Here is a 16,653-nt window from a genome sequence, read left to right as displayed (position 1 = left end):
CAGTCGCCGGCCGCGGAGGCCCAGGGAACTCGCCATCGGACCGGGAAGCCGCCTGTGGGGGTGGGGCATGGGTCGCCGGCCACCGCGGCCTGCGGAACTCACCAATCCGAGACCTGCCGCTGGACTGGGAAGCTGCCCGCGGGGGAGGGGCGCTGGTTGCCGGCCACCGTGGCTTGAGGAGCCCGCTGATCCGAGACTCGTAGCCAGTCTGGGAAGACGCCTGCGATAGAGGGACGCCGGCCGCCGTGGCTTGGGAAACTTGCCTCTCCGAGACTCTCAGCCGGTTCAGGAAGGAGGGAGGGAGGGGCGCTGGCCGCCAGCCGCCGCGGCCCGGGGAATCGTGCGCCGCGCGGGGAGCTTACTGCAGCGGATTCTCGCAGACGGTCTAGCCAGTCCAGACTGGGGTACGCTGTGTGTCCGTTCCCTGCCGTGGCCCCGGCAGCTGTTCTGCACTGTTTCTGGTCACCTAGTAGTTCCTCTGGAGGAGGAACTAAGATGCGCCTATCTTACTAAGCCGCCATCTTGGCCCCCTCTGCCAAAAACTCTTGATCAAATAAACAAATAACTATGCACAGTGCTTTAAAAGACTATATTAGTATATATTTGCATGGGTATTATATGTATATGCATGTATGTATTGCAGATATAGTATATATATATATGTATATGTTCATTTGTTGTATACAATGATCTATATATACACAAAACATTCAGACATGATGCTTCAGTCTCAATATACTTCATTATATTTGGCTAGGAAAAAATACACCCTCATTTTTTTTTGTTTTTTTTTTTTTCCCATGGGCGAGCACTGGGAATCAAACCGGGGGTCTCTGGCATGGCTGGTGAGAACTCTGCCTGCTAAGCCACCATGGCCCACCCCACCCTCACTTTTAATTTGTGGTCACAAATCTCAAAAACACCAGTTGAACTACTTTCTCCTTGTTAATTAGCCTTACCACCCCTTAAGAAACTGTTTTACTTCTACTCCTCTGTTCTAAAACCTCTAACACCCTCTCCTCTCACTCTCAGATGATGATTTTTATTCCCCTGAGAATAAAGTAATCAGAGGAAAAGTTCAGTCCTTCTGTCATCACATTTCTCAACTACCTGTGTCACTATCCTATTCAGTACCTTTCCTCCTTGTGACCATATAAAAATATTTAGGCTCTTATCTAAGGCCAAACCCTCCCCTTGTTTTCTGAAACCCATCTATTCTTGCCCACTTGTTTTAGTTTTCTAATGCTGCCAGAATGCAATATACCAGAAATGGATTGTCTTTTATGGAGGGAATTTATTAAGTTACAAGTTTAACGTTCTAAGGCCATGAAAATATCCAAACTAAGGCAATGAGGGATTGACCCCTTGGCTTTGAAGAAGAAGGCAATTTACTTTGTCTGGGGTTTCTGTGTTACATAGGAAAGCAATAGTGACCACTGCTGCCCTTGCTTCTGGCTTCTGGTTCAAATAGCTTCCCTTGAGGCATTTCCCTTCTGCATCTCCAAATGCGTACTTTCTGTATTGGCTCTAAGCTTTTTCCAAAATTGTTCCCTCTTAAAGGACTCTACTAAGCAAAATTAAGACTCACCTTGAATGGGTGGAAACACATCTCCATGGAAGCCACTTAATCAAAAAGACCCCACCCTAAACACAGGTCTGCCTCCACAAGATTGGATTGGGGAAAAAACATGGCTTTTCTGTGGTACATAACAGTTTCAAACGTTACTCAAGCATATAATACTGCATTCTCTCTCTATTTGATCATTCATTTAGTATACAAATAGTCTGAAATTTTGTCTCATTAAAAAAAAAATCCTCCTTTGACCCCACAACCTTATTCTGCCACCATATTTCTCTAAGTTCTGCAAAGGTCTTCAAAAGAGTTGTCTGTTCTCAGTCTCTATTTCCTCCTTTCCCCTTCTCTCCTGAACCCACTCCAACCATTCCATCTAAACTGCTTTTGTAGAGATCAGTGATCGCCACCACATCAAATCCAGTGACCAGTTCTCAGTCTATATTTTATTTAATCTCTCAGTATATTTAAGAAAGTCTTTCTTAAAACCCCATTTTTATTTGGGTTCCATGGCACTATATTCTTCAGCTTTTCCTCTTTCTTCATTACTTACTCCTTTTTAGTTGCCTCTGCTAATGCTCCTCACCTTCTGGAACTCTGTATGTCAGAATTCAATATCAAACTCAGCATGTCCAAAACTGAACTTTGTTTTTCTCCAACAGACATCTCCTTAGACCCCAAAACAGGACTGATTCTTGACTCTGTTCACCTCCCACATTTATTCCATCAGCAGACCTGTCAACTCTACCTATAAAACTTATCATGACTCCAAGCCCTTCTTACCATCACCATTCTTACTCTTTTCCAAACAGTCCTCAAACTGTGCCTTGGTGCAATAAATAGCCTCTTTATTGGCGCCTCTGCTCTCCGCTTTGCCCTCTCATGGTTTATTTTCAACTGAGCACCCAGAATGGTTCTTTCAAGACTTAAATCATTTCATGTCACTCTTCTCCAAATCCTTATGTGGCTTCTTACTTAGAATAAAAGCTAAAGCCCTTACCAGCATCTACAAAGCCCCCCACTAATCTGTTCTCTGTTGCCTCTCTGACCATATTGTCACCACTCTCTCCCTTGTTTACTTTGATCCAGGTGCATTGACCTCCCTCTTCTTCCTGAGCATGCCAAATCCACTTCCACATCAAGGCCTCTGTACTTGCTGTTTCTTACAGCTGCAAAACTTCCCCAGTTTTCCCAAATCTTGTTGCCTTCCTTCATTGAAATCTCTACATTAAGTTCAGTTTCCAAAGAAGCTTTCCTCTGACCATTCTATCAAAAACAATACCTTTCTTAATCTCCTAGCCTTCCCTCTGTCACTCACTATTTTCTTTACTCTGCTTTTAATTTTTCATCTTAGAACTTATCATTGCTTATTTATTTGTGTATGGTCCCTCTCTGCTCTCTAGAATAAAGGCACTGTGAGAACAGGAGCTTTTTGATCATAGCAAAGTAATAACAGTGATTTTTTGTATTCGTTAATTAAGTGAATGAATGAATGCTTTTGTAGGAATGCCAGCAGTGAATATTGTGTATGTTTTGATGGGAAAATTAATTATTCTGACTTTATATTTTAAACTTAGAATGGTGACCCTGTTTTAGCAGTAAGAAATGCAGGTTGTGGAAGCATACACATTACCTTTATTGCCTAACTTCAACATCTCAATTTTCCACATGATGCAGTTTGCTTAGGTCTTACTGCATGTTCCACCTAAAGGGTGTTTAACTTTTCTTCATGTGTTCACTGACTAAAGAAAGGACAGCAAAGTATTTGAAAGTGATGTAGCATGGATGATTCCTAAGTCTTGCAGTTAAATATAATTTCTCTTTAAGATGGACCTTTAAAAATCTAATGTTCTGTTAAATGATTTCTAAATGATATGATGTTCCTGACATTTTAGTCATTAAGATCATTGCCACCTAAATGCAAGAGGTGATTCGAACTGGTTCATAATTCACTTTATAATTAATTTTATTTATAGCTACCTGAATCAAGCTCATTTTGGCAAGCATCTCTGTAAGTAAAATCACAGATAGAGACTTTACTAACACTATGGTAATGCTGACCTGTCTTTAAAAACATTCTTTATAGATAGATCACATTCCAAGAATGTTAATTAGTATACACAATTATTCTGCTCTATAAAAGAAACAGAAACTCAGAGATTCTAAAATCAAGATTTCATTTGTTAGCCAATAGGACTTTTGTTTTTCTATCCATTTTTTTTTTTTTTGCGTGAGGAGACACCATCTATCCATTCTTAATATATCACTTTGCTCAAACATCTATTCTCATGACACTTTTATTTTTTAATTGTAAGATTAAAACCACCATGTTGATAATTAAGCCCATTAAGATATTGTCATTTAACTCTTATAAAGATGACACCTTCTATTAAATTGAAAAGGGTAGACATCTATGATACTAGGAGCACACACTGTTTAGAAAAATTAAATGAAAGCTTTATAAAGCCTGAAAAACAGGAATGAATCCCATTCTGGAGACTGTGGCATTATAGTAAAACCTTAGTTTCCTTCAAAATAAGGAGAATGATTCTCTCTCTCCCCCTTCCCCACCTTCTGGAGAAGCCTGAGACTGTGCCAGACGGTTGAAATCTTTGCTGTTACATTCATAGTAACTTCTGTCAAAGAGAAAATTGTTTGGCTCCTGAGTAACTTTTTGTTCTGATATAAGTTTAGTAACTTTAATTTACTGGAAAATGAATAGGTCCAGAATGGTGTAGAGTTTAGACAAACAGCACTTTGCATGCTCAAAATCAATTATGTTGCTTTGTTAGATGTCACTAAGTAGAGATTTTTAGACAGTAGGAGGTAAGGCTTTTTTTCCTTTTTTTTTAGGATTTTTAAATAAGCTCCTCTTTATATTGTCTTTTTTTTTAAGTGACTCAGAGAAATTAGTTTTTTTTTCGTATTTTAACTATTTGTCTTTCTCTTTTCATTCCCTTTCCATCTCTCTTTTTTATTTCATCCAACATAAAAAATGACCTTACAGAAACACAAAGTAGATCTTTTCTACAAACTTCGCCATGTGATGAATGAGCTTATTGACCTGAGAAGGCAGCTACTATCCGGTCACCTGACTCAGGATCAGGTGCGGGAGGTTAAGCGGCACATCACAGTGCGCCTCGACTGGGGTAATGAGTAAGTATGAATATTATTTAGGCATCTCATAGATTCATTTATGATAACTTAGTTCTCATGGAGTTTGTGCTTTATCATGGTTTCTGTTTACTAGTTAAAAAATAAAGTTACACTCTCCACTATGCTTTGATCATTTTTTGCTAGGAATAGTTGTTCTAGTTAGTGCTAGGACACTGGTTCTAGTCACTGAAACTCTTATCGGCCTCAGTTTTCACCTCTGGAAGATTAAAGAATTAGACCAGATTATCCTTTGAGATGTTTTCTAGCTTCGATTCCTTTGATTCTAGACTTCTGTAATTAGAATATACCTTTTTTAAGAAAATTTTCAGCACCTTTTTAAATATGAATATGGTATCCCTTACATTTATAGCCATGCAATGATTATGAATAGGCATACACTACAAATGGGATTTTTCTACAGTTGTACTTCAGAACTTTCTTAAACACTTTGTCATGCAAAAGTAGTCCTGTATGATGGAGTGGATATGGTTATGATGATTTGTTATTGTTAGACAAGTGAAAATCTAAGATTTTGGCGTGGAAAATCAGGACAGATAATTATTTTTAATAGAGCAATTCATATTATTCTTGGTACTTTCGTCTCATTCTCTTAAAATCAGGGGCTTTGAACTTTGAAGTGACCAAGTTGCTTCCTATTTAAGATATACTTAATGTATATATTAAGTATATATATGTATATATGTTTAACTCTTCTCCCTCTCAAAGCATAATATAAATGTACAAAATAAAGAGTGAGCAGAGGCCCGCTAATAAATTAGGTGTATCAGCCATTTTCAGAAGCTGAAAAGTAAATGAAGGATTAGTAATAAAGGAAGCTCAGAATGTGTGACGGAAACTGTAGCTAATGAAGGTACTGGTCTGCAAAAGCCTGGCGGCTAGATGTTTCCCCTTCAGATAAACAAACAAATACAAGGACCAAACTGTCTGAGGGAAAAATGAGCAAATGACCCTAGAGTACCCCACCACCACCACTGTGCTTTGACGTTTAAAGGTCTCAAAGTGTGATCATATCTTTTTTATCCACTAGAAAGAGAAGCTTGTCAGTTGCCCACCCATGTTCAAAAACTTCATGCATTTTATCGTGCCTCCTAAATCTGAATGGACAATCAAATGTCCCTGCGTATTTGAAGAAATATTCTCAGAGAAGAGAGAGACCAAAATAAAAATTTTTAAATGTGGCACCAGAGGAAACAGAATTAGAAATAGAAAAGAACTTTAAAAAAATAAATGAAACTCTTATCAAAGAGAATCAAGAAGATCCATTACATAAAATAAAATGCTTTGAAAAAGGAACGAGAATTTGATTTACCAAAATAAAACATTTGGGTGGAGAGTAGAAAGATAAATTGTAGGTTATCTCCAGGAAAATGAGGCAAAAGATGGAAAGGAAGAGTGCTACAAAGACTCAATCAGGGGATGCAACATCAGACATTACAATTTCCAGAAAAAGAATAAAGGCAATAAAGAGGAAATTTTAAGAAGTAATGGAAGAGACTGTTCCCAGAGCCAAAAATACAAACCAACCAACCAAAAAACAGGAGGCTTAGAATTGAAAGGGTCCGCCAAATACCTGGTTTAACAAATGAAGAAACAAACAAACAAAAAAGCAGAGCATGGCGCATTAAGGTTTTTCAGTATTCCAGGGTTGCAAACAAGATCCAAAAAGGTGTCCAGACAGAAAACAGATCCTCTTACAAAAGAATAAAGCATCAGACTGAACCTCAAAAGTTTTTTCAGTAACACTAGATGCTGGAAGATAATTGATAAATATCTTCAGAGTTTTGTGGGAAATGATTTCCCAGCCAGAATTTTATAAATAACCAAATGATCTAATGAAGTGTGAAGACCAAATGAAGCCACCTTTGGGTATGCAAAGAAAAATTACCTCCTATTGCTCCTTTCTTATTAAGGGACTTGACAGTGTGTTCCTGCAAAGTGGAAGAGTAAACCAGAAAAGAGGAAATATGGAAATTAATAAACAATGAATCCAGCCCAGAATGATGCTGTTCATCAGCAAAAAAAGAAAAAAAAAATGGACTATTTGTGATGTGTTTGAAGTAACAATGTCTATCCTCTCATGACTGTTCAATGGGGTTGGTTGGCAAACTCCACAAACTCCTTGTATAATAAAACAGACTCCAGGTGTATCATAGATTAGTGTTCTCTAAATCGAATCATAGGCAATAAGAAAACTTATTACTGTACAATAAGTTAAATTACTGCATAGCTACTGATTCTGCTTCCTCAGCCCCCAAAACATATCACTGTTTTTCTTATAAAAATCAGTAAAAGTAATTAATAATTGAAAGCATAACGTTACTATTGGCAAAGCATATTGTTTCATTCAAACTGATGAGACTAATAGTTGTGTAAATCGTTATGTGGCAGTTTTTCTATAACTATAGATACTAGTAAATGAAGAAGAGAATATTTGGAAATATCTGTACCTCTTTAGAATAAAATTTAGAAAAAAGACCAATCTTGGAAATATCTGTACCTCTTTAGAATAAAATTTAGAAAAAAGACCAATCTGTTGCAATCAAATCTGAAAGCTTAAAGTATTATCTTGATGGCAAGTTCAAATTATACTGGAAAAAGATTAAAACCCTTTGGTTCCTCAAAGAATTAAACATATGACCCAGCAATTCCACTTCTAGTTATATTAACCAAAGAATTGAAAATGGGGACTTGAGTATGAATTTGTATATTGAGGCTCATGAAAGAATTCTTCAAAGAAAAAAATTGTTCATGATAACTGTTTTAGTGTACTAATGTTGTTGGGATGCAACACACCAGAAATGAATGATTTTTATAAAGAGGATTTATTTAGTTACAAAATTATAAATTTGGAAAGGTGCACTGTGATATGTGTTGGGCTTCTCTCCAGGCTTCTCAGTTCAAGCAACTTCCCATGGGCTGTTTCTACATCTCTAAATGTCTGAGTCTGAGAAAAAGTCCTTTCTGCATCTCCAGGTGTCTGAGTTTAAGCTGGCTCTGAGCTCTGAACTGTGTTGTGCTGAACTATGCTGAGCTATACTGAGCTCTCTTTTGACCTCTCTTTTAAGCCTCCAGTTAATTAAATTAAACAAATCACTCATTGCTGAAGGCACTTCCCTTAGCCAGCTACTGATGTAATCAACCATAGATGAATTTCACATGCTGATGATTTAAAGCCCACAGCAACAGAACAACTGGGCACCATCACCTGACCAGGTTGACGCCTGAACCTAACTACTACAGTAGTCCAAAGGTGGAAGCAACCCAAGTGTCCATCCACAATAAATGGGTAAAATAAATGGATATCCATACAGAGATAATGTGTAGTATATACATTCCACCCATGGAAGTCAGCCAATGAAAAAAGGAATGAAGTTCTGATGCATGCTATAGCATGGATGAACCTTGTAGACTTCATGTTGAATGAAATGTCAGACAATAAAAAACAGCTGTTGTATGATTTAATATATATGAAGTAAGCATATTCATAGAGAGAAAACGTAGATTACAGGTAACCAGAGGCTAGGGGCAGGTAGAAATATGGGGAGTTATTGCTGGATGGGTACAAAATTTCTGTTTGGGATGGTGAAAAAGTTTTGGTAATGGATGGTGGTGGTGATAGTGGCATGGCATTCTGAATGTAATGGTATCACTGAATTGACACTCATGGTTAAAATGGGAAATTCTGAGTTGTATATATGTTACCACAATTAAAAAAAAATACTAAAACTCTTATAAATACCTTGCCAATAAATTAAAAGTTGCTCTTCATTAATAACTTATTTGCAACTGTGTGTGTGTGTGCGTTTGTTGGATGGGTATTTGTGTGTTTTAATAAAAAAATGAAAATCACATATGTTTGTTCTTGCCCCACTCTTTTTCCTTCTCCCTCATTTCTTCTTCCTTCCCTCTTCCCATCTTCTTCCTGTTTTTCTCCCTCCCCCTTCACTTCTTTCCTTTACCCCTTCCTCTCCTATTCTTCCCATTATCCCTTTCCTTTCAATGGAAGATGTAGTCATTTAATACCTAAATGAGAATGTGTTGATCTATCCTTGTCAAAGGATAATGATACGTCGCCCCCAAACCCATAGGACTGTTCTCTCTGGTTCTTGTTTAAGCATGCCTTTGTAAAATTTTTCTGTTTTTGAAAGAAGAGGTAGTATACTATAAAAACAAAGTCATTTCAAGCCTTTAGGTTATATAAAGGAGGTTTTTCCGTGGGAAACTTGATCACTGATAACAATCCATTATTCTATACTTCTTATTTTACCACCCTTTTATGAAATGCCTTAAAATATTAACACTTAGCACATGTCGGCATGTGGTGGGTGCACTATCAATGTATATTGAATGTATTTTAGTTTTAATTGATGTAATTAAATGTTAATCATATACAACTTTGATCTTTTATGCCATTTCAGAACCATTAATAATAATTTTTATTAAAAGCATATTGAAATCGTAGTCACATAACTGTGGCAAATACATGGTCTCATTTCCATGTGCTGTTATAATGAAATGCTGCCATATTCTTCTAAGACAAGGATCATCATATCAGTTTTACTTAATGAGGAAACTGAAATGCAGAATCACTTTTCCAAGTGTTACACGGTGAGAGGAAGAACCAGTGTTTATCCCAGAAGTGATCCCACCTTGCCATCTCTCTGATTATTTGTGTTTGCTTTAAATCAGGTTATTGCCAGTGTTTCTAGTCCATTTCTAAGCTTTGTTCTATTCTTCTAAGTGTGAATACAGTAAGTCCCATAATTTATATGTGATTTAGGTCTTGCAAGGATGCTAAACAAGTTTTACTCTCTTTTATTTAAAGTTTAAATACAATGCAGAATTCTCCACATCCTTTTAATTACACATTTGTTTTACTTTCTGAGATTAGGAGTTAATGTTTATTTGGCCAAGAACTTGATGATTTAGGGCATTAAATTTATATAGCTTATTGTTGGTTTATTTTCATATTTACAGACTCATACCATAAATAAAATTGTTAAAATTGTATCAGATGGGAGTTCTAGGAAGATGGCAGAATAGGATAGATTGAGTTCAGCCCTGCTCCAAGGAAAAGTTAGAGAAGGGATGGAAGAGTGACTGAGATGGTGATTCTAGAGTAAAACTGACCTGGAAGAGTCTTCTGCACCACATAGACTGGCTCTGGTTGCAAAAGCTGAGGAACTGAGAAGCAGAGAATTGGAGCCTAATGTGGAAACCCAGAGTGCTCAGGAGTGCATGGGCAGAGAGATGGGGACTAGGAAGTAAGCCAAGCCATATTCCTTGAATGCGATACCCTTGCCAGCACAGCCTGTGACCCACGACTCACCCCATACCCCACGCACCTGAACCCTGTCACCCACCCCCACTCCTTGTGCTCCAAGTACCCCCACCCTGCAACCCTTCCCATGCGTTCCTGTCCTACCCCCCCACCGCACCATCACTGCCCACGCATCCCTGCCCCACACTCCCACCCCAAGTGCAGCCCAATGCACCTCTCCTGTGTCCCTCCCGAGCACTACCTTCCCCCTCCTGCTTCTAGTCGGAGTGCATTGAGCTTCTTTGACTTGTATATTTATGTCCTTTATAAGGGTTGGGAAGTTTTCCCCCATTATATCCTCAACTACTTTTCCTAGTCCTTTACTCCTGTCTTCTCCTTGTGGGACACTAATGATTCTTACATTTGTGCACTTTGTTTTGTCCATCATTTCCCTGAGATCCAGTTCACAGGGAATTGCAGGCTATCGTCAGTGCATAAAGGCTGCGGGCGCTTACCTTCATACCCAGGCTACACCTGTTCCCAGCCCCCAGCATCACACAGCCCCACACCATCCCCCTTGAGCTCTCTGCACAGGTACATCAGTTTACAGCACTCCTAGACCCATGTATGCACACAACATCCAGTCACGCCCCACAGCTCTGGGAAAGCACTGACCTACACACCCGGGTCACATCTGCCCCCAGCCTATGCAGGCCTAATGCTGACTCACTGACATAGCTCTGTGTAAGTGCACAAATAACCTCATGCCCTAGACAAACATACACCAGGACTATGCCTCCCAGACCTGTGCACCTGCACAGAGACATCCTCCATGGCTGCTGGGTTCCTGTGTTCACAGGCACTAGCGTAGCATCTCCAACCTGCACCTATACCTGTGCTGCAACTCATCATCACACAGTTGTGCCTGCCCTATGCCCTGCATCCTGCTGCACATCCATCTCGCAAACACAAGGCTTTAGACCACTGATGGAAATCAACTTCCAAAGTAAATCAGTCAAGGTATTTACATGCAGCGAAAACAAAAGATCGCTAAGCATATCACAATGCAGAGAGATATAGCCCAGCCTAATGACCAAATTAAAACAACAGAGGAGACGCAAATGTTGGAACAACTAATCACAGGTGTTCATAAAACTCTATGAAATAGAATAAGTGGGATGGCTAATGACATAAAGGAGATAAAGAAGACAATAGAAGAACATAAGGAGGAATTTGAAAGAATAAATAGAAAAATAACATATCACAGAGAAAAAAGACTTGGTGTAGACCAAGTAAACATACTAGAAACATACAACAGCAGATTTGAAGAGGCAGAAGAAAGAATAAGTGAACTAGAGAACAGAATAACTGATTTTGAACACTCAAAACAGCACATGGCAAAAAAAGTGGAAAATTTTGAATTGGATCTCAGGGAAATGATGGACAAAACAAAGTGCAGAAATGTAAGAATCATTAGTGTCCCAGAAGGAGAAGACAGGAGTAAAGGGCTAGGAAAAGTAGTTGAGGATATAATGGGGGAAAACTTCCCAACCCTTATAAAGGACATAAATATACAAGTCAAAGAAGTTCAGTACACTCTGACTAGAATACATCCAAATAGGCCCTCCCCAAGACACATACTAATCAATCAGTCAAATGTTGAAGAGAAGCAGAAAATTCTGAAAGCGGCAAGATCTACTACATACAAAGGAAAGCACGTAAGACTGAGTTCAGACTACTCAACTGTACTGTGGAGGTGAGAAGGCAGTGGTATATATTTAAGATCCTGAAACGGAAAGATTTTCCATGCATCCCATACCCCCTACCCCTACCTCTCAATGACCCACAGTATTTCAGTCTCCTGAATTTTTACCATTTATCTTCCACTATTACTTATTTTTTATCCTTTCTTTTAAAAACTCATCTATTCATTCCCTGGATAAAAGGAGCATTAGACACAAGGTTTTCACAATCACAGTTACATTATAAGAGCTATGTATGCAATATTCTTCAAAAGTCAATGCTGTTGGAACAGAGTTCAGCAGTTTCAGGTACTACCCTCTAGCCACTCCAATACACCATAAACTAAAAAGGGATATCTACCCTATATTCTAGTTTGCTAGCTGCCGGAATGCAATATACCAGAAATGGAATGGCTTTTTAAAAGGGGAATTTAATGAGTTGCTAGTTTACAGTTCTAAGGCCGAGAAAATGTCCCAATTAAAGTAAGTCTGTAGAAATAGCCAATCTAAGGCATCCAGGGAAAAATAACCTTGGTTCAAGAAGGCTGATGAAGTTCAGGGTTTCACTCTCATCTGGAAAGGCACATGGTGAACACAACATCATCTGCTAGCTTTCTCTCCTGGTTTCCTGTTTCATGAAGCTCCCCAGGGGGCATTTTCTTTCTTCATTTCTGAAGGTCACTGGCTGGTAGACTCTTGGCTCCTTGTGGCTGTGTTGTTCTGCTCTGCTCTCTCTGAATCTCTCCCTTTCTCAAAAATGTTTCCTTTTTTATAGGATTCCAATAAACTAATCAAGACCCACCCAAATGGGTGGAGACACGCCTCCACCTAATCCAATTTAACAACCACTCTTAATAAAATCACATCTCCAGGGAAATGATCTAATTACAGTCAAACATACAATACTGAATAGGGATTAGAAGAAAGGGCTGCCTTTACACAATGGGATTAGGATTAAAACGTGGCTTTTCTGGGGTACATACATCCTTTCAAACCAGCATGCCCTGCAAAGGATAGGCTAAGCTCACTTAAAATTAGGCCTAAGAGTTACCCCCAGAGAACCTCTATTGTTGCTCAGGTGTGGCCTCTCTCTCTCCCAGTTAACACAGCAAACACGCTCACTGCCCTCCCCCTGTCTATGTGGGACATGATTACCAGGGGTGCAAACCTCCTTGGCAATGTGGTACAGAAATCCTAGAATTAGCTGGGACTCGGCATTAAGGGATTGAGAAAATCTTCTTGACCAAAAGGGAGAAGAGAGAAATGAGACCAAATGAAGTCAGTGGCTGAGAGATTTTGAATAGAGTCGACAGGTTATCCTGAAGGTTATTCTTATATATTATAATCATATCCACTTTTTAGTTTAAGATGTATTAGAGAGGCTAGAGGGAAATGCCTGAAACCGTAGAGCTGTGTTCCAGTAGCCATGCTTCTTGAAGATGATTGTATAATGATAATCGCTTTCACAGTGTGACTATGTGATTGTAAAAACCTTGCTCTGATGTTCTTTTTATGTATGATATTGACAGATGAATAAAAAATATAGATTAAAAATAAATTTAAAATAGGGGAACAAATGTTAAAATAAATTGGGTAGAGGGAAATACTAGTGGTCAATGAGAGGGAGGGATAAGGGGTATGGTATGTATGAGTTCTTTTTTTTTTATTTCTTTGTCTGGAGTGATGCATATGTTCTAAGAAATGATCATGATGATGAATATACAACTATGTGATGACATTGTGAGCTGTTGATTGTATACCAGGTATGGAATATTCGTGTGTTAAGAATATTCACGTTTGTATGTTGTTTGGTTTTATCAATAAAAATTTAAAAAGGATAAGAATAACCTCCAGGATAGCCTCTTGACTCTGTTTGCAGTCTCTCAGCCACTGAGGCTTGTATTTTGCCTCATTTCTCTCTTCCCCCTTTTGGTCAAGAAACCTTTCTCATTTCAGTGTTGTTGGGTCTTGGCTCATCCCCAGGAGTCCCAGGTTGCCAGGGAGATTTATACCCCTGAGAGTCATGTCCCACATAGGGAAGGGCAGTGAGTTCATCTACCAAGTTGGCTTAGAGAGAGACACCATATCTGAGCAGCAAAAGATGCTCTCTGGGGGTGACTCTTTGGCATAATTATCAGTAGGCTTAGCCTCTCCTTTGCAGGAATAAGCTTCATAGGGATGAGCCCCAAGATTGAGGGCTCAGCCTAGTGAATCCGTTGTCCCTACTGCTTGTGAGAATATCAGGAATTCCTCAGAGGGAGTACTTCAATATTTATTTCTTTCTCCCCAGTCCCCCATGGGACTTTGCAAATACTTTTTTCTTCTTTGCCCACATTACTCTGGGATATGTTGGGGCATCACACTAACCTGTATGAACCAGCAAGATGTCATGCCCTATGAAGATTCCATGTACTGTGAGATGATAGAGGGAGGAGGGCTGGGGGTACAAATGAAACCAGAAGGAAACAGATGATAAAGACTGAAATGGTATAATCTAGGAATGCCTAGAGTGTGCAATGATAATGATTAAATGTACAAATTAAGAAATGTTTTTATATGAGGAAGAACAAAGGAATGTCAGTAGTGCAGAGTGTTGAAAATAGATGATAATATTTAAAAATTTTAACTTATGTGTCAGACTAAAGCGAAAAATGTTTATTTGGGTACAAAATTTATATTTTGACTGATACATTTCCTAATGCAATTTACATGGACAGTTTAATTGAACATCTTAAGTACGTGGAACCTTGAATAGGGCATGACATTTTGTACGTTTGTTCAGAGTGATGCCTTGATAAATCCTAGGGTGATTTGAACAGTAAATTAAAGACTATTTGCAAAGTCCCCTTGGGGGAATAGGGAGGTTGCTAGCTGCCAGAATGCAACACACCAGAGGCAGATTGGCTTTTAATAAAAGGGGATTTATTTTGTTAGTTCTTCAAAGGAAAGGCAACTAACTTTCATCTGAGGTTCTTTCTTACATGGGAAGGCTCAGGGTAATCTCTGCTGGCCTTCTCTCCAGGCCTCTAGGTTTGAACAGCTTTCCCCAGGATGATTCCTTTCTGCATCTCCAAAGACCTGGACTGAGCTACGAGTGCTGAGATGAGGTATGCAGAGCTACTTGGGCTGTGCTACATTGTGCTCTCTTATTTAAGCACCAGCCAATTAAGTCAAACGTCATTCATTGCAGCAGGCATGCCTCCCAGCTGACTGCAGATGTAAATCAGCAGATGAGGTTCACGTACCATTGGCTCATGTCCACAGCAACAGAACTAGGTGCCTTCACCTGGCCAAGTTGACACCTGAATCTAACTACCACAGGGAGAAAGGGGAAAAATTCAACTTCCCATTTGGAGAATTCCATATATTTTTGTAAGCAGTGAGGACGACCAAATCAATAGGCCAAGCCCTCAATCTTGGGGATTGTTCATATGAAACTTATCCTCTCAAAGGAAAAACTAAGCCTATTTAAAATTAGGTCTAAGGGTCACCCCCAGAGGACCTCTTTTGTTGCTCAAATGTGACCTCTCACTCTTTCAGCCAACATGGCAAGCTAACTCACCGCCCTCCCACTCTCTATGTGGGACATGACTCCCAGGGGTGCAAACCTCCTGGCAATGTGGGACAGAAATCCTAGAATGAGCTGGAACTCAGCATCAAGTGATTGAGAAAACCTTCTCAACCGAAAGGGGGAAGAGAGAAATGAGACCAAATAAAGTGTCAGTGGCTGAGAGATTTCAGAGTCAAGAGATAATCCTGGAGGTTATTCTGATGCATTTTATAGATATCCCCTTTTTAGTTTAAGGTATATTAGAGAGGGTAGAGGGAAATGCCTGAAACTGTAGAGCTTTGTTGCAGTAGCCATGTTTCTTGAAGATGAATGTATGATATAGCATTTGCAATGTGACTGTGTAATTGTGAAAACCTTGTGTCTGATGCTTCTTTTTCTACAATATTGACAGATGAGTAAAAAATATAGATTAAAAATAAATAATATGGGGAATAAATGTTAAAATAAATTGTAGAAATACTAGTGAACAATGAAAGGGAGTGATAAAGGGTATAGGAAAAAAATAAAGGGAACAAAGGTTGAAATCTATTGAAAATGGAAATACTATTGGTCAGTGAGAGGGAGAGGTAAGAGGTATGGTATGTGTGAGTTTTTTCTTTTTCTTTCTTTTTCTGGAGTGGTGTAGATATTCTCAAAAATAATCATGGTGATGAATATACTACTATGTTCAATTGTGAGCCATTGATTGTACACTATACACAGAATGTATGTAGGTTAAGAATGTTCATGTTTGTATATTGTTTTGGTTTGATAATACAAAGTAAATTAAAATTTTAAAAAAAGATTCCATATACTTATGGTGTTCAAGTAAACTGACCATACAAATTAGATAATGTGCTACCCAGAATATAAATTTTACACCACATCTTTCTCTCTGAATCTTGCACAGAGGTTGAAGTTTAGAAATATGAGCCAAATCATCTTTTACCCAGTATTCTAATTTAACTTAGTCCTCTCTAGATCAGCTTCATTCATATTTCTAGACAAAGTCTGATCACTTTTTCATCATTTTTAACAGTTGCTGAATGGGGTAATGCTGACTTTCATAACTTCAGTGCTCTGAGTCTCAGGTGTCACAGAAATACCCAAAGTTTCAGCAAATGACCAGGTTATATACAAATAGCTCAGCATCTCGGAATTTTGAAATATCATTTACAACTCCTGAATATATGTGACTGCTGTAAGAGCTTACAATCGAAGACCCTTTACAAAATAGGCCCCAACCAAATAACCCATGCTCTCGACTTCAGGTCTTTGAGTTTGTGTATTCTAGTTAGTCCATGAGTGAGGCATGATAGTATTTGTCTTTTTGTTTCTGCCATTTCATTTC

The 16,653-nt window shown here is 38.8% G+C and overlaps 1 protein-coding gene across 8 annotated transcripts in view; it reads left to right on the top strand.

Annotated features, from left to right (window-relative positions):
* DOCK3 (dedicator of cytokinesis 3) overlaps positions 1 to 16,653 on the top strand; it is a 719,821-nt gene that overhangs the window by 433,021 nt on the left and 270,147 nt on the right. For 7 of the 8 annotated variants that reach the window (XM_077129171.1, XM_077129169.1, XM_077129173.1 and 4 more), the window contains one exon: positions 4,581 to 4,729. The exons of the other annotated variant lie outside the window; for it this stretch is intronic. In XM_077129171.1, the coding sequence (XP_076985286.1) occupies positions 4,581 to 4,729 (149 nt within the window). The remainder of the gene's footprint in view (positions 1 to 4,580; positions 4,730 to 16,653) is intronic. 8 annotated transcript variants of the gene reach the window in all.

Source organism: Tamandua tetradactyla, chromosome 15 (assembly GCF_023851605.1).
Source record: "Tamandua tetradactyla isolate mTamTet1 chromosome 15, mTamTet1.pri, whole genome shotgun sequence".
Classification (NCBI taxonomy): domain Eukaryota; kingdom Metazoa; phylum Chordata; class Mammalia; order Pilosa; family Myrmecophagidae; genus Tamandua; species Tamandua tetradactyla.
Note: the sequence above shows the minus strand (reverse complement) of the source record. Positions and strands in the feature narration are given on the sequence as shown.